Source organism: Malaclemys terrapin, chromosome 1 (assembly GCF_027887155.1).
Source record: "Malaclemys terrapin pileata isolate rMalTer1 chromosome 1, rMalTer1.hap1, whole genome shotgun sequence".
NCBI lineage: Eukaryota > Metazoa > Chordata > Testudines > Emydidae > Malaclemys > Malaclemys terrapin.
The window spans coordinates 76,200,250-76,222,599 of NC_071505.1; the positions used below are offsets into that span (position 1 = coordinate 76,200,250).

The 22,350-nt window shown below is 39.1% G+C and overlaps 1 protein-coding gene across 1 annotated transcript in view; it reads left to right on the top strand.

Moving 5' to 3' along the window:
* Positions 1-22,350, top strand: part of LRRIQ1 (leucine rich repeats and IQ motif containing 1) — a 165,860-nt gene that overhangs the window by 27,040 nt on the left and 116,470 nt on the right. Inside the window, exons 11-14 of the mRNA XM_054027505.1 lie at positions 3,213-3,406; positions 5,373-5,500; positions 14,705-14,778; positions 17,046-17,139. Coding sequence (XP_053883480.1) covers positions 3,213-3,406; positions 5,373-5,500; positions 14,705-14,778; positions 17,046-17,139 — 490 coding nt within the window. The remainder of the gene's footprint in view (positions 1-3,212; positions 3,407-5,372; positions 5,501-14,704; positions 14,779-17,045; positions 17,140-22,350) is intronic.

Genomic DNA, 22,350 nt, shown 5'->3' on the forward strand with positions numbered 1-22,350 from the left:
TTTGTTAAGCTGAATAGATTGAGCTCCATGAGGCTATTGCTAGAAGGCTTGTTTTCTAATCTATTAATCATTCTTATGGCTCTTCTCTGAATCCTCTCCAGTTTACCAACATCCTCCTTGGAACAAGTATTCCAGCAGTGCCAAATACAGACAAAATGTAACCTCTCTAGTCCTATTTGAGACTCCTGTTTATGCATCACGGATCACATGAACTCTCTTGTCCATAGCATCACACTGAGAGCTCATGTTCAGGTGATTATCCACCACAGCTCCCAAATCTTTGGTTAATAACTAGATCCAGCATCTTTGAAAATGCATGTGTATGCTGCTGCTGCTTCCCCCCCCCCCCCCCCCCCCGTGAATCTCTATGTAGGTCATAGGATGTGTATTTTACCCAGTAGGTTACCAGTGCTAATGAGAACAAAGCACAGCCCTGGATCCCCCTTTCAGGCAGTCTTGGTTTTACCATTTGTTAGAAGTTAAGAAATGCCCAATTGGAGCATCAGCTTACTCAGAACCCCTCCTCTCTCTTTGTCAGTCGTCTCCTCCTGTTCTTCTTACGACCTCACTTCTCTTGCCTCATCCATCTTCTTCCTGTTTTAAAAAGAAAGTTACTTTTATTGAGTCAGGACAATGTGTGCTGAACGGTGTGCCGTGGGCAAGTGGATGCTCCATGCAGCTGCACTGTTTTACGTTACCAAGAGCAGTTCTGCTTATAGAGGAGTCTTCACCTCTGCTTCTTTTATTGAGACATATGCATGTAGTTACAGAACACCTTTTTTCATGTACTGCCATAGCTGATATCACTTCGTGTGTTTTATGTTGGTGCCTTGTCAGTGCCCATGAGAATTCAGACTCTCAAAGAAATCATTACTATTTAAGCATGACATTATACAAAACATAGAAGACATGTTCTTGTACATAAGATTGGCCATACTGGGTCAGACCAATGATCCATCTAATCCAGTATCCTGTCTCTGACAGTGGCCAATGCCAGGTGCTTCAGAGGGAATGGACAGAACAGGCAATCATAGAGTGATCCATCCCCTGTCATCCACTCCCCTTGCACCCTGCATAGTGCAAAATATATAGTCACCTAACATTTGTGGTTAGTTTTAATCTTGCATATGTCTGCAATACAGCCAGTAAATATACAAATTACATATTTGTATTACAGTAGCACTAGGAGGTCCCGAAGTAGATTGGAACCCCATTGTACTTAGCATTATACAAACACAGTGAGCGACAGTCCCTGTCCCAAAGAGCTTACAGACAAAATAAACAAGACAGACACAAGGCTTGCGATCTAAATAAATGAGGAAACAGGCACAGAAAATTAAGTGACTTTCCAAGATTGCATAGTAGGGTAGTGACAGAGCTGGAAATAGAATCCTGGTCTCTTGATTCACGCACACCTCCTGTAGAGGTCCCTTTTGTACATCCTCTACTGGTCTGCCACCGATTTGAATTCAGTGCTTGTCTTTTAAGCGTGTTGACCTTCCTACACAGAAGTACAAAGCTTTAAAAATGGAAAAATGATGTTGAGGCAAGTTCTTGCAGCTGTCAGTTTTCAGTATTATGCCTGAAATGAAACTCTGCGCAGTCCACTAGATGGTGCTAGTTCCCTTTAATTTTTTTCCTCGATAAATAAATAAATAAAATCCAGAAAAGCAGCTTTCAGTCTGGTGTAGTATGTCACAGGCATATCTGAAATTCTTTTTCAGTAATTAAAAGCTAGTAAATTAATTTCTTAAAGCTCGGAAGGGAAATAAACTGCTCGTAACAGACCACTTGCTTTAAATTTGGTGTAGTATCAGTTTAATATCTGATATTCTTTTCCATTTCCGGTTATTATTATCCTAAGTCCTATTCTGTATAAATTCTTAATGTAATATGAATATTGATGTTTAATTTTTACTATGTTTTTTCCCCCTTCATCTTTTCTCTTCTTTCTCCATACACCCTCTGTACCTGTGGTAACCCTTTCTTTGGCTGGGACAAACAGTAGTTTTGAAGGCCCAGGTTGCTCCAGGGAGATTACCACAAAGCTAGCTCCATACTTGCACAGATCATCTCTATTCTGTGCCTGGAAGGATGGGAAGGTTGGGGGTAGGTCTGAGAAGGCCTGTCTCAACCACCTCCCAGTTCTGTGAAGATTACACAGAAAGAAGGACTGGGAGGGTACTACATTTTTCTCACTTTCCCTCCTCCCCCTGCCATAGGTTTTTATACCGTATTCATTCCTATCATTTCTGAGCTCTCTTGAAGGGAGCCACAATTCTAGAAACAAGTGAGGAGGTGAATGGGCCCAGAGCTGGTACAGAGGTACAAGGCCTGCCCATCTTTCAGATCCCCTGGGTTCCACAAAGTAGTGGGAGGAACCTAGTCTTGTTGCGCTATCATATAAACTGCTAACAGAATGATTTGGGAGCAACTCCAGGAGAGAACTCTCACTCTCCGAGAGTGGGATGTGATAGTCTGATTCTTGCTCTGTATACCAGCTGTTAGGATTGCTCTTTAAAAATATGGTAGTTGTAGCTATAGTTCAAGACATACATATGTTTACAGATACCTCACTTTCCTTATAAGACTTCGTTTTAATGCGCTTGCTTGCACAGTGCATGCCCTCATTCACATCCCTGCTGATTGGCCTCTGTGTGTTATAGTGGTATGATTAGTTCTTACCATTTCTGGTCACTTTTTTAAAAAAAACTTTAATTAAAATATTTCAAATTGAAACTTTTGAGCATTTGCTCTTAGTAGAGATTTTAAGATGGCTGCTAGCATTTTGCTGACACCACAGGACCTTGACTAAATATGCTCTCTGCCTTTGGTATTTAGTAATTTGTCTAGTTACAGCATTGTAAGAGTACTTTATTGCACGAAGCATGTCCTGTTACAACACTTTGACAATGTGATGTGCACAGGGAATCTAAGCTAATTTGGTTTCTTGTTTAGTTAATAGACTCAGACGTTTGCAATTTTTGAAAATGATTGTTTAAAATGCTTGAAACACATGGGGATGAATATAAAATTAATCAGTGTTTAAAATACCTCAAAATCATTGTAAAGCCTTTTATAGAAAACTGAGTGTGTTCATTTTTTAAAACATGAACCTGTTACAATCTCAGTGTGCTTCAAGATTCAAAACTAACACAATTTTAATCGCATTATGATTTAATTCAGGTTAAAATATGAGTTTTCCTTTTCAGGTGGTTTAGAGTCATTGAAAAATCTCCAGCAACTAATTGTGGACCACAATCAGTTAATCAGCACGAAAGGTCTTTGTGATGTGCCAACTCTCATGCACATAGACTGCTCTTTTAATCATCTTACTCAACTTGAGGGCATTGAGAATTGTGGCCTGCTTCAGATTCTGAAGTTACAAGGAAATAATCTAAGTGAGGTAATATCCGTGAATCAAATGGGATGATTTTTCATACCATGCTTCTCTGATACCAGTAATACAGCCCATGATGCTGATCACATTATTTTTTTCTTGAGGGGGGGATTTACAAAGGGCCAGCTATGGGAGTTTGGTGTCTCAGTACCCTTTGTACCTTTGAAAATCCCCCCGCCCCTCGGTAATTTAATTTCCATTCTTTGTACTATAGTGGGTAGTTTCCAGTTTGTTGTATGCAAAATTATTTTTTTTTTAAGTTGGTCAAACTGCTATGATCATTAAAGGTAAAACGAGTCATGCAGTAGAGATATTTCTTCCAGAATTCAGTATGGGATGATTTCATAGGTGATAACTGCCTACAACTTGAATTAAATCATTGTGGGCTGCAACTCTAAAAATAAGGCGCTAGATGGCTACCTGTACATTTAGTAACCTTTCTTGGCAATGGCTTTTGTATAAAACTGAGGCAAAACCTACTTGTCAATAAATAGTCAGTCATTAGAATCATAGAATATCAGAGTTGGAAGGGACCTCAGGAGGTCATCTAGTCCAACCCCCTGCTCAAAGCAAGACCAATCCCCAACTATATCATCCCAGCCAGGGCTTTGTCAAGCCTGACCTTAAAAACCTCTAAGGAAGGAGATTCTACCACCTCCCTAGGTAACCTATTCCAGTGCTTCACCACCCTCCTAGTGAAAAAGTTTTTTTCCTAATATCCAACCTAAACCCTCCCACACTGCAGCTTGAGACCATTACTCCTTATTCTGTCATCTGCCACCACTGAGAACAGTCTAGATCCATCCTCTTTGGAACCCCCTTTCAGGTAGTTGAAAGCAGTTATCAAATCCCTCCTCATTCTTCTCTTCTGCACACTAAACAATCCCAGTTCCCTCAGTCTCTCCTCATAAGTCATGTGCTCCAGCTCCCTAATCATTTTTGTTGCCCTCCGCTGGACTCCTTCCAATTTTTCCACATCCTTCTTGTAGTGTGGGGCCCAAAACTGGACACAGTACTCCAGATGAGGCCTCAACAATGTCGAATAGAGGGGAATGATCATGTCACTCGATCTCCTGGCAATGCCCCTACTTATACAGCCCAAAATGCCGTTAGCCTTCTTGGCAACAAGGGCATACTGTTGACTCATATCCAGCTTCTTGTCCACTGTAACACCTAGGTCCTTTTCTGTAGAACTGCTTCCTAGCCATTCGGTCCCTAGTCTGTAACAGTGAATAGGATTTTTCCGTCCTAAGTGCAGGACTCTGCACTTGTCCTTGTTGAACCTCATCAGGTTTCTTTTGGCCCAATCCTCTAATTTGTCTAGGTTCTTCTGTATCCTATCCCTACCCTCCAGCGTATCTACCACTCCTCCCAGTTTAGTGTCATCTGCAAACTTGCTGAGGGTGCAATACACGCCATCCTCCAGATCATTAATGAAGATATTGAACAAAACCGGCCCCAGGACCGACCCTTGGGGCACTCCTCTTGATACTGGCTGCCAACTAGACATGGAGCCATTGATCACTACCCGTTGAGCCCGATGATCTAGACAGCTTTCTATCCACCTTATAGTCCATTCATCCAGCCCATACTTCTTTAACTTGCTGGCAAGAATACTGTGGGAGACCGTAACAAAAGCTTTGCTAAAGTCAAGGAATAACACATCCACTGCTTTCCCCTCATCCACAGACCCAGTCATCTCCTCGTTGCATGAATGAAAGCAGTAAGTCTGTGTATGTTGCTAATCTCAAATGCTGTGGCATACATTGAATGTTCAGACTATGCACAAAGCATAGAAAAATGTTAGCATGTGATAAATCAAAAATGCTATACATACTATGTAACAAAGCATATCTGTAATAGTATTTAATAATATAGTCAAGAAAAGCAACTGATAAGCATTCAATTGTTGTTATATGCAATCAATTTTTATTTGAAAAATAATAGCAAAAAATCACTTTCCTGTATTTAGCTCCCTACCTTGGAAAATCATGTTCTGCTAAGAGAACTATACTTGGATGACAATAGTATTTCAACTATGGAAACATTTTCTTTTTATTGGCTGCCTCTGCTACATATCCTTTCTCTATCACAAAACAGGTAAAGTGGAAACTTTTTCTATTCAAGCAATTTAATACATAGATATTTACAAAATAACAGTTCTCTTATGAGTTTTCAGTATGAACCTGAGTGTATATAAAGGACCATAAAGGACAGTTTCAGCTGTACCAGACAAAGCAGAGTTCCTAGGATGATGTTGTTTGAAAAAGTATATTTAGCAATTAATAGGCGTAATCTTCTTTAGACAATTTTGAAAACAATGGTGACCATAAAAGGTTAATTTAAAAATATAATTATGGCAGTGCTGTGGCACTGCTGAAACCATGTTAACAGAATTCTACCTTACTCTATAAATAGGATTATTAGTAAAACATTCTCTGTCTTACTTCCACCATAGGGCTTGTTTTGCTCCAAACATTGGACCTAATAGAGGCCTCCCACTCTATCTGGAATAAACAGTGCTAATTAAAATGTTCATCAAAAAACTAATTTTCATTTCCATGCACACATTGTATTCAAGTGTCAAAGAAAAGGAATTTCAAGTTGCTTATCAGCTTTTATTTTTCATTGTTACAGTTTAGTTTGATTTAATGTGTAAAAAATAAAATAGGGTTTTTTCTTATTATTTATAAGCCATATAGTAAAATACTAATTAATGACTTCCCATAGCTTTGTATGTGGCAATCTGTGTTTCTATGGGAATATAGTAGCCACATGTTCTGAGTCAAAAGTTTGCCTTTTTTTATGTAGCTGATTTCAAAATTGAGTCTACCTCAGTGCATGAGCAAAGGCAAACAATAACAAACACTTACAATTCTGGATATTTCTAGTTCTCTGTATTACTTTTGTACAATCTCACAAGGCTGCGTATGTGTGCGTGTGTATGTAGTTTTTTGTTTGCTTGCTTTTGAGAGATAATTTTTGAGATATAAGCAGCTACAGTTTCTGAATGGGAAGTGTATTTTACTAGCTTACATCACCATTTCAAAAACAAGGAGTCTGGAGGGCACCCTAAAGACAAATCTGTTAGTCTTTAAGGTGCCACCAGACTCCTTGTTGTTTTTGTGGATACAGACTAACACGGCTACCCCCTGATACTTAGCACCATTTCAGACATTTTGTAAAGAATTTTTCTTAGCAGCTTGCCCTCTTGTCACAATGTAGGGTAAAGGTCTGCAGATATTTTACATGCCCTACTGTAGGGCATATACAGAATCGATGGCCTTCCTGAAAACATAGAGCAGTGCTAAAGAATTTAGGGCATGTCACACTAAGGCCTGGTCCCCACTAAGGCCCCACTTCGGACTAAGGTACGCAAATTCAGCTACGTTAATAACGTAGCTGAATTTGAAGTACCTTAGTCCGAACTTACCGTGGGTCCAGACGCGGCAGGGAGGCTCCCCCGTCGATGCCGCATACTCCTCTCGCCGAGCTGGAGTACCAGCGTCGACGGCGAGCACTTCCGGGATCGATCCGGGATCGATTTATCATGTCTAAACCAGATGCGATAAATCGATCCCAGAACATCGATTGCCTGCCCCCGGACCCTCCGGTAAGTGTAGACGTACCCTTAGCAAGGTTCTGTCATAGCTGGGGCATGGTGCTTTCTGTGTGAGGAGAGCTAATTGGATGTGATTGTGGGGAGATGTAAATAAAAAATAAGTTTAGATTCACTTAGGGGGCATTCTGACTTTTCAAAGTAAGCTTTACAGGTCACCTATAATGTAGTAATGCATATGAAATTGCAAGGCATGTAGGGTGGATATGCCAAAATCTAGACTTCTTTCTTCAAGCTTTCTGGAGACAGTGCTTCATGTCTGTGACTAACATGAGTACTGTTTGGTGGGCAGTGGATTTTGGTTTACTCTTATTTTGGTAACTCAGATAAAAATATAAGTCTGTGTATGATTTCCCCAGACAGTATTCTCTGCTATTGTTCCTCTGTTTACTTCATGTCTTTTCTGTTTTCTATTCGACTTCTATGAAACATCCATCAAAGTGGTATCTTAGGTATGTGCACTGCTGCCTCACATTAGGTGTCCAGATTCGCAATTCAGGGAAGATAGGCATTCAGCTGCCTACCTTGTATGGAGGGCCCAATCTGGTAAGAGTGCTCAGAGGTTGCCTACCGGATTGGGTCCCATTCAAAATCTGGCCTCAGTACAAGATGATGGTGATGAACTTTGAGCCAAAGTGGTTAGAGTACTCAGCTGGGATGTGGGAGATCTGAGTTCATTTCTCCCCACCCCCTGCCAGAGAAGAAGAAAGGATTTGAACATGGGTCTGCCACCTCTCGGGAGAGTGCTCTAACTGCTGAGCCATAGGATTGTCCAGTGTGAAGCTCCCTCAGTCTCTCCTATTGAAGCTGTTCTACTTTGGATAAAGAGTCTTTGGAGCAGAGAGAGTGGATGCTGGGCCTTCCACCTCCCAGGTGAGTGCTCTAATCACAAGGCTATAGAATCATATTTTCTCTCGCTCTGTCTCCCAAAGACTCTTTAGTATTTGAAGCTGTTCCACTGTGTATAAATACTTAAAAAGTCACAGAGTGAGAGAACGACTGACTATAGCTTGGTGGTTAGGGTATTCACCCAGGAGGTGGGAGGACCCTTGGGCTAGTCCTCCTGCTCCAATCATTCTTCAAATATTTATCCTTACAGGAACAACTTCAGTAAAAGACACTGAGGGAGCCCCATATCAGACTATCCCATAGCTCTGTAGTTATAGCACCCCTACAGGAGGGGGAGAATTGAACCTGGGTGAGTCTCTAGCTATTTTGTGTGGAGCGAGGCTCTGGCCTAACAAGAAGCAGCTTAGGCATCTAAGCTGCCTGACTCCAAGAGAGGGGAACCGCTAGCAAAGAGAGACACCTCCCTACAACCTGGATTTAGGCATCTCCTTGCCTAGAGGGCTGGGGTTTATGATACACCTTTGATGTTGGCATCTTCTATTGGATACCTCTAGGCATCTCCCTGTCTAGCATGCTGGCTTTTGTGAATTGTATTCCAAGGTGCCTCTCTCTCTCCTCGTTCATTGTATAGGAGCCTAGATGCCTAACTCAGGCTTAATGAATCACAGTATGTTCCTGTGATTTTTCTAGGTGCCTAAAAGTTACGGGGTTGCGATGCTCAGCATTTTAGTGCCTAAGTACCTTGTGAATCTGGCCTGAGTGCCTTTGCCTTTTCCTCTTCTCTATATTTTATGGAGGCCTTTTCTGTTTCCTGTCTCCTGTTTTTCCCCTCTCTCCCCTGTCTCTCTTTTTTCTGACTCATTCACCCATCCAGTTGCCATCTTTTCTGTTAAAATCCTCATTCCCTGTCATGTGTCTTCTCTCTGCTAGTCCTGCTGACATGCTGTGCTTTAGTGGTTGGCTGAAATATGAAGTGCTTCCTGTAGTGGGGGAAGAAGTGCTGTAGTATGTCAGAGCATCAACGGAACAAATATATGAATGATAAGTCAGACATGAACGACTACCATATCATGTGTCAGTGCCTTAAATCAAATCTCTGGGGCAAAAGAGACAAGTTAACATTAAATGCAGGATAGAAGCCTCAAAATTCCTAGTATTGCAGTAGCCTACTCTGTTACATTCACTTTATGTACATTATAAGCAGCTCCATATGCATCTGCTTTGGCATGAATAACTGGATGTTCTATATAGAAGGAATTAATGTAATGGAGTAAGCTGTTGAAAGAAAAGCTGTTTCTTTGCTTTAATCCTTCAGCCAATGCAATCTTGAGAATCTTTTTAAGAGTGTGCACTGAGTGCCATTTCCTTTTTGCCGATTTCAGGAAGCCTCTGCAATGGTAAGACTGTAAATTTATGTTCTCCTTAAAAATAAAGCAGTGTTTAGGAAAAATCAAAAGAAAAAAGAAAGTTCTTCACAAACTAATTTGTAAGGATTTGTTGATCTAGATATTATGTCCATATCCAATATCAAAAATTGCTCCCCAAAATCATTTTTCAAAGTTGAACCTCAAAGCATAAAGAAAATATTTTAAATCCACAAATTAACAACAGGAATTGCTATAGAGCTAAACATTACATATTGTAAATGCATCTGAACACAAAATATCTGAAAACAGGTATCTCTTTTATATACCTGCAAAAGTCCAAGTTTTTTGTGGTTGCAGTGCTACAGCTTAGATGGTCTGTTTGTCAGAGGGTAGAGATGGATGGCAGGAGAGAGATCACTTGATCATTACCTGTTAGGTTCACTCCTTCTGGGGCACCTGGCATTGGCCACTGTCGGTAGACAGGATACTGGGCTGGATGGACCTTTGGTCTGACCCAGTACAGCCATTCTTATGTACTTACAAAACTCCCATTGACTTTGGTCTAAGCGGGATCAAATTCAGTGCGAACACATTGATTCTGTAGCATGTTTTTACACCCAGTTGAATGTGGTTTTTTTAAAGGAATTCTAATCAAAATGCTAAAAGGCCTTCTCAGTGCTCTCACTTATTAATACATATTAGTCTCTCTATTAAATGTACATGTTATATGCATTTTTATACTACACTACACTAATGACTGTAATTATGGTTAACTGTATTTCCATTGCAAGCCACTGTCTTTTGGGAATTACAACCTTTTCAGAAGTCCTTAGTGGTAATTAACTATGATATTGCAGTTAATCATTCATAAAATACATTTGGATATAGAATTTTTCTGAATTGGACTGGATTCTATCAAATTCAGTAACCTTTTGTTGCAGATATTTATTTTGAATGTCTAGTATTAGACAATGTTCTTAAGTATTCTCTGCCAGAATATTCAGGAAAAATAGAATGATAGTATAGGACAATAAAGGTGAAGTTTTGTAAGTAAAACATTGTATATTTTTTAAAGAATGTGAAAGAAATACAGGAGCTTTATTTTAAGATAAGAATATACATTATAGAACATAAGTTAAATTTTAGTTCTTCGGTCTTCCTACCTGTTAAACTTCAGTTAATGTTAATGAAAAGTTTCCTGGGTAAAGGCAGACATTCAACAGGATTTGGGCCATCATGTAATATTTGGTGAGCAGGTTCTAAATTTCATTTTTACACTGTTTTCGCCTAATCAAGTTTTTAAAAAATCTGTTTTCTGACTGAAAGCCTTTCTGGCTGTCAGTGTCCTACTCCTGCTACAACATTAAATGGGAGCAGAAAGTGGAAGCTATTGCTTGCTTTTTTGTGAATATCTTTTACTTTTGTGTCGTCTTTGTAATTTATATCTTTTTTATGCCGAGGGCTAGTGTGACAAGGTCAAGTGGTATTAAGTTTTCAGTAATGTCCTTTGTCTTTCTGGTTTTAATTTTCTTAGAAAAAGAATTAACAAAGAATGTCAGTAAAAGGAAGGCGATAGATTGACAAGAAAGATTTAAATCGCATAATAATCCCAGCAGAAAAAGGCAGAGCAGGAGTCAAATAGAATTGTCAGTTCATCACAGCATAGCGCTACAACTACCCACATAATCAACACAGCATAAAAAAAATAGTGCATCATTTTGTCTAGGGAACTGAACTCTTAAAATCAGCGTTCACCCAGTCCAACTTTTGTTGATTCTGAGGTACCCGAGCCTGTGTCATGGATTTTCAAGATGCAATATACACTGTTATGAGAAATAAAAGTAGATGCACTATTTGTGTGTCAGTGGAAAAACTACCTTTGAAGAGATTTTTAAATGATATTGTTATTTCATATTAAACCATATTAAACCAATTGTTTCTAAGACTGGAAAAAATCTGAAACATTATAATCTAGTTAAACCATATTAAACCAATTGTTTCTAAGACTGAAAAAAATATGAAACATCATAATCTAGTTGAAAAAATATGGGCAGAGGATAAATTGGAGTAAGTGCAGATCTTATTGTAAAATGTGACTCAAAAAGAAAAGGCATAGTGAGACACAACTAATATGAATTTTACTACTCTAGAGCTGGTTTTTGACTTTGAAACTATATTTTTACATGTAAGCCTCCCTCCCTGTGACTTGACATGGGATGTGAAAATCAGGTTGAGCTCTTTGTGGCTCACATGCACACATCTTCATCAGTAATAAGGATTCTGCAATCAAAACTTGGTTCACAATTCTATTGATGATACATGAACCAGAAAAAAATCCATCTTTCTCTTAGCAGTAATGACTGCAGGAATAACAGTGTGTTTAAAAAGTCATAAAACATATATTTTGGCAATATATGAGCAGCTTTGACTAGCAGGTTGTGAGTCTATAAGTAGATATAATTTTTGCACAAAAAAAGATTTTTGACCATAGCAGACTCTAATTGATAGGTTCATTTACTTTCCTCCACACAGTACATTCCTTTCGATTGTAAAAACTAATAGTTGCCAACAGTCACAGTGCCATCTGTGATATTTAGGTCTTGTCCATACAAAAACTTAAACCAGGTTAATTAAATGTATGGTTTTTAACTGATTTACCTAAACTAGTGCAAGTTTGTGCATAGACCCTCTAATTTTGTTTTAAGAGTGGCATATTGCAGTTTAGCTTGATCCCTTCTTTTTTTTTTTTTTTTTCAGGTTTAAGATAAAGCAAAATATAAACTACTCTTAAAATGAAAGAATAGCATTTGCAAACAAATTAGCAATGGTTTAACTAAATCCAGTTAAAAACACACTTTTCATTAAACCAGTGCAAATTTATGTGTAGACAAAGTCTTAGAATAACAGTGCATAGCACAACTGTGGATAAATTTTGATTTTTTTTTAATAGCAATAACTGAAAATTTTCTTTAATTCAGGAAAACTTACTATGTGTTGAGCATGCCCATGCCACACATACTCTCCACATTAGATTTCCTATTTTGGGGACCCCGTATTTTGCCATTTCAGTCTCCAGGGAGAATTCTGTTCTGACTCGTGTATGAAGAGTAATTTTATATCAGTCCTTGTACTTGGCATATCTCTGATAGAGTTTTCTGAGGTAGTGAGATACAGGAGGCTCTACAGAGCTAGTTGACCTCAATGCAACAGCTGATATATGAAAGCATATGCAAGCCTACACGGATATTACTGCTGTGTACCTTTTAAGGTCTAGGAAGCAATTTGAGTGAGTAGAGAAGGGAGATGGAAACAAATAGTGTAAGAGAGGAGAAAACTGAGGAAAAAAGAGGAAAAAACAGATTTTCTTATTTCTCCAGATTCCTGGCCCCTTGTTAGTCCCATACTGGTGGTGCTATCTCAAGCAAAGTCATGGTAGTTGAGTCATTGAATGTAGCAGAAGTGTTCACATAATCAGAACTACATAAAAAAAAGAATAAAATCTATGAAGCAAAAAGAAAAAAAGAAAAAATCCTAAAGAGAAAATTGTTAGACTAAGCTGAGCTGGTCTAAAGTACTGTGCTGCAACGCCATGCCATGCAGAAGATTAAAATACTATAAAGCACTATAAGCTTAAAAGGAAAACTGCAGCAATTAGTTGTAGCACCTTGGATAGCTAAATGAATAGTTTGTAGGGCTGTCAAGTGATTATAAAAATTAATCACGATTAAACGTGCAATTAATCGTGCTGTTAAACAATAATAGAATACCATTTATTTAAATATTTTGAGTATTTTCTCCATTTTCAAATATATTGATTTCAATTACAACACAGAATACAAAGTGTACAGTGCCCACTTTATGTTTGATTGTAACTATTTGCACTGTAAAAAAAAAATAGTATTTTTCAGTTCCCCCATTGCAAGTTCTGCTGTGCAATCTCTTTATCATGAAAGTTGAATTTACAAATGTAGAATTATGTAATATATATATATATATATATATATTCAAAAACAAAACAATGTAAAACTTCAGAGCTTACAAGTCCAATCAGTCCTACTTCTTGTTCAGCCAATCATGCAGACAAGCAAGTTTGTTTACATTTGCAAGAGATAATGCTGCTTGCTTCTTATTTACAATGTCACCTGAAAGTGACCAACAGGTGTTCATGTGGAACTGTGGCACAAGATATTTACGTTCCAAATGCCCTAAAGATTCATATGTCCCTTCATGCTTCAACCACCATTCCAGAGGACATGGATCCATGCTGATGACTGGTTTTGCTCAATAACAATCCAAAGTAGAGTGGACCAGTGCATGTTCATTTTCATCATCTGCGTCAGATGCCAACAGCAGAAGGCTGATTTTCTTTTTTGGTGGTTCGGTTTCTGTAGTTTCCACATTGGAGTGTTGCTCTTTTAAGACTTCTGAAAGCATGTGCCATTACCAGTCCCTCTCAGATTTTGGAGGGTACTTCAGATTCTTAAACCTTGGATTTAGTGCTGTAACTATCTTTAGAAATCTCAGAGTGAAAGTCTTCTTAAAACAAATAACATGTGCTGGGTCATCATCTGAGACTGATATAACATGAAATATATGGCAGAATGCAGGTAAAAGAGCAGGAGACATACAGTTCTCTCCCAAGGAGTTCATTCACAAATTGAATTAATGCTTTTTTTTTTTTCTTTAATGAGTGTCATTAGCATGGAAGCATGTCCTCTACATTGGTGGCTGAAGCATGAAGGGGCATACGAATGTTTATCATATCTGGCATGTAAATACCTTGCAATGCTGGCTACAAAAGTTCCGTGCAAAGGCCTGTTCTCACTTTCAGGAGACATTATAAATAATAAGCAGGCAGCATTATGTCCCGTAAATGTAAACAAACTTGTTTGTCTTAGTGATTGGCTGAACAAGAAGTAGGACTGATTGGACTTGAAGGCTCTAAAGTTTTACATTGGTTTTTTTTGAGTGCAGTTATGTAACCAAAAAAATTTACATTTGTAACTTGCAGTTTCACGATAGAGATTGCACTACAGTACTTGTATGAGGTGAATTAAAAAATACCATTTCTTTTGTTTCATTTTTAGAGTGCAACTATTTGTAATAAAAATAATAATATAAAGTGAGCACTGTGCATTTTGAATTCTGTGTTGTAATTGATATCAATATATTTGAAAATATAGAAAAAAAATCCAAAATATTTAATACATTTCACTTTATATTCTATTGCTTAACAGTGTGATTAAAACTGCAATTAATTGCAATTAGCTTTTTAAATCACAATTCATTTTTTTGAGTTAATCGCATGAGTTAACTGTGATTAGTGAACAGCCCTAATAGTAAAATTTTATTTATATATATCCTTGACATCGTATTTCAAAACTTATTTCAGCAATATTTGTCCCTACGTCTGACTCAATGAGAAGTGCTGCTTTTTTATTTACATAACTTTCTCTGTTTTGTTTTTAGTTTGACTCAGCTTGCACCCCTATTTTCATGTGTATCTTTGGAAAAGCTTAATATCAGCAACAACTGCTTGTCAGGTGAGATTGTAAAATGAATTAAACAATATATTTTTGTAAAAATTACCTTTAGGCTTTTTTTAGGAATACAGGCAACCAGCATATTATAAACGTCAATTGTTTATTAAAATATATAGAATGGGGTCTTAAAATGACAGGAGCTATTCTATTCTATGACCACCTTCGTAGAATCATAGAATATTAGGGTTGGAAGAGACCTCAGGAGGTCATCTAGTACAATCCCCTGCTCAAAGCAGGACCAGCACCAACTAAATCATCCCAGCCAAGGTTTTGTCAAGCCAGGCCTTAAAAACCTTTAAGGATGGAGATTCCACCACCTTCCTAGGCAACCCATTCCAGTGCTTCACCATCCTCCTAGTGAAATAGTGTTTCCTAATAGCCCTCTCCCCCCAATCATTTTCCTTCCCCTCCGCTGGACTTTTTCCAATTTGTCCACATCCCTTCTACAATGGGGAGGGGGGACCAAAACTGGACGCAATACTCCAGGTGTGGCCTTACTAGTGCCAAATAGAGGGGAATAATTACTTTCCTCAATCTGCTGGCAGTGCTCCTACTAATACTGCCCAATATGCCATTGGCCGTCTTGGCAACAAGGGCACACTGCTGACTCATATCCATCTTCTCTTCCACTGTAATCCCCAGGTCCTTTTCTGCAGAACTGCTGCTTAGCCAGTCAGTCCCCAGCCTGTAGCAGTTCATTAGTGTAGTATCTGAGCACCTTCCAGTTGTGTATTAAGTGATGTCGCTAACATCTGTCACATGTGGTTTGTTCTCTCTCTCATCCTTTCTCCAGGGGAAGAATTGTGTTTCTTTCTTTTTTTTTTTTTAATGTACATACTGCTATGTGCTTATGTTGAAGAAGGGTTGAAGAAGTGCATCTTGCATTTGGATTAGAAGGTGGTGAAGTTTGAGAGTTCATTTTGCCATCTCAGATGGGGCCCCCCGAGATAGCTCTTTCTTCCACACAGAAGAGTATTACTCTTATGATAGGAAGATTCATTATTCTTCAGGAGCATTTGTTGGTCAGACTTCATTCAAAAGCTTCTAATGATCTTTGAGATATGCTGGGCCTAGGCTGTTGAGCACTTCAAAGATAAGGACCATTATTCTATGGGAAGCCAGTGTAGGCAGCAGAGGACATGTTTGACATGCACACAGTAGCCTATGTTGCTAAGGAGATGCTTGTGTGCTGTACTAGTTGTAGTTTCCCAAGGGTTGAGTGCTTGCACTGCTGTAGTCCAGATGAGAGGCGAGGAAGGCTTATGTAACTGAAGCCAGCAGCATGGAATGGAGTTTCCTATCCAACTAGAGTTGTTAGAAGGTGTTTTTATTCATGTATGCTGCTATGTGAGAATTTAGAATCGGAGTGAGGAATCTGGGAGCACTGCTCACCTACAGACTGACTTCACCAACTGAGGGTGTGTACCTTCAACCAAAGGAGATTGAACTATGTCTGCAGATTCCTCAAACTGCTTTCCTCTCTCTATCAGCATATCCTCTGTAAAGTTCTTTTTCAACCAGTTGATCTTAATCCATGAGATGATCTCATCCAAGCACTGGGGCATCTTAGTGGTAGGTCATATATGGTGAAAAATAGGTAAAGCTGTGTGCCACCTGCATGCTGCTTGGCTAAAGAACAAAAAACCTAGACATGAATTACTGCTATATTCCAAACACTGAAGAGGTATCTTGTAGCTTTTATTCCACAGACTCAAGCTGGAATTGTATACCATCAGCTCTATTTGTAGTAGTCAGTGTTAGTTGTGCATTTCCAGCTATAATGCAAAGGATCATAATTTAATGTCAATGCTCTTTAGATGCAGGAAATCTGGAAAGAAGAGTACATCATCATTCTATGTTTTGGGATGTTCAGATGCCTTGTTGTCCTCACCTGTATTTCTAAATGTAATAGCATAATGTTTGATCAAATACCTATTTATCTAGATATTTCAGGTATTTCCAAACATATTCAGGTAAACAGGTGACTACTTTATAAGACAACAGAAATGTTTGTACACTTTTGCTGAATTTTATGATTTCTGTTAAATTGAATTTTACTTGAATATACTCTATACTAGAGCTGGTTGAAATTTGAGAAAGCCTTTTCACAAAAAAGTTTGGACAATTGTCATTTTGTTTCTAACAGGATCCACAATAATGGAGAGTTTGTTAATGATACTACTTTACTATAATTGTTTGCTTTTACACATGTCTGCACCTTAATTATTCAGTATTATATTTACTTTTTCTTCCCTAATGTAATATAGACCTTGAGAGTGTCATCATATGGTTTAGTGGATGTGAAAAACTAAATGAGTTGTCACTCAATGGAAATCCAGTTCTCCAAGAAAAAAATTGGAGGTAAGATAAACAATTAATTAATCCTTACAATATATCCATTGCTCAACAAAATCTAAATCAACCAAAGTTCACACATAGCCAGATAGTAAATAAATCTTAATATTTAAGTTAGCTAAATAGTAATTTTATAAAAATCTGGAGGTTGCAATCAATACATTTATTATTCATTTTATTATTCAGAATATTATATCTGATCATTTTTGAAATCTAAATATTATAAATACCTCCACCCAACAAATGAAATTATCCCTCAGCTCTCCTGCACACACTGGAAGTGCAGGGTTAGTATACATTTCTGCATCTAGGCTTGTGGCAACATCAGCAAATGTTGATATTTTTATAGGTGATCTGATTTTTTTTTTTCTTGGTGTAAATGCTGGTATTTTTTTAAGTTAGATATTGTTGTGAAATAATATCCAGAGAGTCATCATCCTTCTAGGGATTCTAATTTTAGGCAAAGATTAAGGCTTGAGCTTATATGATCAGGGAAAACTTATAGTGGTAAATATTAATCTTTCTCTACATTTCCTGAATGTAACAAAGACTTGGGTAAGTAGCTGGCAGTGAGATTAGTTATGAAGAGCTGTGCAGGGCTTGCCAGCTGTGGGAGATATTCATTTCCCCTTTTTGTTTAGAGGGATGCATTTTGCATCACTCACTAACCTCAGATTTGGGGCTGTCTTCCACCTTATGACTATGATGGTTAATTGTCTGGGCAGCCTGCCTGTGGGTAGGTGTTCACTGCAAAAGCAAACACTTTGTTCTTAACTCAGGTTAAAATATCAGTGAAGATACAGCACACAGTTTTTAATTTGGGTTAGCAGCTTGAATTCAACCAGCTTTAATACAAGTTGCTAACCCAAGTTGCCATGTCTTTGATGCAGTTTTAACTTGAGTTAGCTAATGTGAGTGAGCTAACTTGAATGAAGAACACACCTTTTTTTGCACTGTAGACATACCCACTGTTGCGGAGAACATGCCTACTGCAGGCCTCAATAATGATAAAAGTATGAATCAATAAAACCCTAGAAAATACTGCCAGATGGCAAGCTGAGACTACCTTCTACTTTTCAAACAGTTCTGCTGTTACCATTCCCTCATCCTATTTACCTGCTTCATCTATGTGTTGTTTCTGGTTGTGAGCTTAGCTTCTGAGCTCTCTAGGACAGGGACTGCCTTCCTGTTCCATGTTTGTATGGCACATAGCACAATGGGGTTATGATCCTGGCTGGGGCTCAGAGCCTGACTGACATGCCTGGACAACCAACCCCACACCTATAGTAACATGCACATAGCTAAGACCATTCAGACATGTGTACCCAGGCCACACTAGTAGACCCAGGCCCCACTAGTAGTGTTTTGGGGAAGGTAAGGGAGTTGACTTCAAGCAGCAAAAGAAGGCCCAGCCCCTTCGCTTGTCCTTGAGAGTAGGGCGAAAAAAACACTCTGTTTTGCTTCTCGGCAAGAGGAATGCAGCTGATCAGAAGTACCCAGCTTTATGGGGTGCTGCCCACCAAAATCTCTGCTATCAGCAACAGACAGAAAGAGAAGCCAGTTCCCTAACATAAGTAATGGCCCCCCACAAACTGGAATGAGCAGATAGAGAGAAAAGTCAGCATGCCCTATTCTGTAGAGAGGGAACTCCCAGATTACCTTGTCCAGTGGAAGACTGACTGTCAGCATCAGTCACTAGGCTTCTTGTGCACCAGGAGTCAAGGGAAGGCCAGGGTTTCAGACCCTGCTTCCCTGCCAGCCTAGCTTGTAGTGAGATTTCACAACTATGAGTACAGTGGTACTGCATGTAGGTGGTTAGGAAAGAGGAGAGTTTAGACCCTGGTCTGTGTGTGCACAGAAAGGTGGAGGTGCGTAGACGTGAAGGAGCATGTCAGTATCACCATGTACCAAAATGCTGGGCAGGCCAGAAAAATTATCATCTGTAAATTTACTTGCTTCAGTAAGCCTTTCAACACCAGAAATATGCCAACCACCCTAAAATTATTTAAAAATCTCATCTTGCGCTTGTCAAGTTATAAATGGACACTTACACCATAGTAAATGTATGTGAAAGGCAGTATTGTGGTGTTTGGGGAGTGTTTTTTGGAGGGAAGATTTGTTTCCCTGACACTTAGTATGAGTGTAAGGTGCTGAGTTAAAGTTGGATCCTGCCTGATCCTGCCAATTTTTGGACTCAAGCACCTTGCCCTCCCTTTCCTTTCCTTCCCTTCCAACTCTGAATTCCGCTGCTTAAAAGGAGAACAGTTTTCACCACCACAGTTAAATTTGGGGCTGGGAGGAACCCTGGCTCATCCCAATACAAAAATTTGAGCCTGGATGCTGGATTCTGCAGTCCTTTTGTGTTCAGAGATTTATAACTTGGATGGGGGTGAGAGGGAATGAGTGTGGATAAAAAGAATTGGAAAAAGTTCATGACTTCAGCGTTGGTTTTATGGAGACATTCTGTTTCCTTCTGATTTCTTTCCTTCGCAGTGAAGGACTCTGAAGAGTCATTGAAGGTATAAGTGAGCAAGTAGCTGTCTCTCTTCACTTGTAAAATTGTTGACACAAAGCATGCTTTCCCTACCCACAACTCTTTGGTCTTAGATACACTCCTGCAAACAAACTAGTATGACACTTCTAAATGAATGAAGTAGGAACAGTAGAGGGTATACTGTGAAAGAGAACTGTGATGTACATACATACATCTCTTTACAATAGCCACTGATGGGGGGGAACTGCATAAAAATGGGCTGAATTCTGCACTGTTTATTTGAGGAAAATTCTTATTGATATCAATGGAAACTTTGCTCAAGCAAGGACCCCAAAATGTAGCCCAACATTTCTGGATTTTTAGTAAAATGCTGTATATTTTCATAAGTTTGCCAGAGTGTGGCAGTGGTTACTTCAAACTTATTCTCCCTTCTAATTAGCATTTTTTCCCAACTCCAAATAAAATTAAAGAACATGTCTTAAAATGTTTTATAGCTTTATAAAGTTAAACACACAAATTAAGATGTTTTAGTAGAGTACTTACTGCTTCATAAAAAGAGTGAGCATTGGCCTGTTCTGGCACAGATGTTTGTCACTCAGATATTTCACAGCATACCTATCATTTCATCTCTGTTCTCTTTCTGAAATGGTGTACAAATTTAAATTGTCAGGTTTACTAGGTTCCATCTCTTTGAGTTACTGCAATCCCTGTCATAATCTCAATAGAACACTTTTATGATATTTCCAGTGTGTGATTGCTGTGAAATGCTTCTTAAAAAGTAGTTTTCATTTGACTAAACATTGAGAAAACAATATTTGATTATGGATTTTTCTATGCAATGGTATATAGGACATAAGAACGCCGTACCTGGTCAGACCAAAGGTCCATCTAGCCCAGTATCCTGTCTACCGACAGTGGCCAATGCCAGGTGCCCCAGAGGGAGTGGATCTAACAGGCAATGATCAAGTGATCTCTCTCCTGCCATTCATCTCCAGCCTCTGACAAACAGAGGCTAGGGACACCATTCCTTACCCATCCTGGCTAATAGCCATTCATGGACTTAATCACCATGAATTATCCAGTTCTCTTTTAAACGCTGTTATAGTCCTAGCCTTCACAACCTCCTCAGGTAAGGAGTTCCACAAGTTGACTGTGTGCTGCGTGAAGAGGAACTTCCTTGTATTTGTTTTAAACCTGCTGCCTATTAATTTCACTTGGTGACCCCTAGTTCTTGTATTATAGGAATAAGTAAATAACTTTTCCTTATCCACTTTCTCCACATCACTCATGATGTTATATACCTCTATCATATCCCCCCTTAGTCTCCTCTTTTCCAAGCTTACGAGTCCTAGCCTCTTCAATCTCTCCTCCTAGTTCTTCAGTTGTGGCTGAGATGTTCTTAGTATAACAGTGTGGGGGAGAGAAGCGGACAAAGTATTAAATCTCAGGCTTCAGAAACTGAGCTAGTCTCAGGTGTAAAGCAGAGCAGCTTCAGGGACACTGAGGGCCATCCCAGCAGCTGAGGAATACGGGCAACCAACTGTGCACATTTTCCCTGCCCACATCCCCTAGACTGTGGGAGGGTTGTCAGGAAGCCTCTATAACAACTTTGTACCACCCAAGGATTATTCTATAGTTGGGAAATCTTTAAGGGGCTGGATCTGCCATCTTTCTGGCTGCTTTGTGGGATATGAAGCAGCCAGAGTGGGCACCAGGATCTGGCCCTATAATGTGGGGTGATCTTTGCTTTCACTATATGCTTGATGCCTTTAATGGACTTCTTTGCCCAGGAGTTGTATCTCACTCCTTCGTATGGGATTTTAAAACTGGCTGAAAACCCATTCCATAAATAAGCTGCATATTTTTTCTTGGGGTAGTCCAATAATATTCCATAAAACCTGTATTTTAATTTGGAAAAGGAGCTTTCTCAAGGTTACTGCCTCCCCCTGTAGCATCTCCTGAAGCAGTGAGTCCTTGTTGATCCCTTTTCCTACCACCTTCTACCCCCATAACAGGAGAGGGCACTGTGCTGACCTTCCCCCCCCCACCCCCGCCCATCACCTACAGTGGTGTTTGTTTTTGCTCCCAATGCATGTACATTTTCCATAGTTAAATGTAAAGCACATCTTCGTTTTAAATCCGTGTTTTGAAAGTGAATGTCTATGAATGCCAGCTAGGTGGGGTGATAAGAAGTCATACACTCCAGCCAAAGTTCCTGGTCTATTGTAACCCAGGGTATTTGTTTCCTTTGCCATCCTCTGTCTATATTCTCTGTCATGCTTTAACCGTGCTACCTCACAAATGATGTAGCATAAGCCTTTGCCATTAAGTCCTCGTACTTGAACAAGGAAATACAACTCTCTCGCAAATTACGCTCACATAACTGCAAAAGATTGCTCTTAAAATTTTGAGGCACTTTAAGTCTGCGGGGTTTATTCTCATCTTTTTTTGTTCTTTTTGCCCCCTTTCTCTGACTGTTGTTCCCTAAAGAGCCAAGTAAATAAATCAACAAAATCCCCTTTCCAAATCTTTTCCTTAACCTTTTTAGACAGATGATTCCTGAGCAGCCAGTCTGATCCTGCATCAGATCCAGAGTTCTTTCATTTAACTTTCTGGCCTGGTACCTTCAAGAGAAAGATGGCAGGCCTGGAATCCAACTTTTGTCTTCTACATGATAGGGCAGAATAAACTATTGAGTCAATAAGCTGTCCCTATTACTCAAC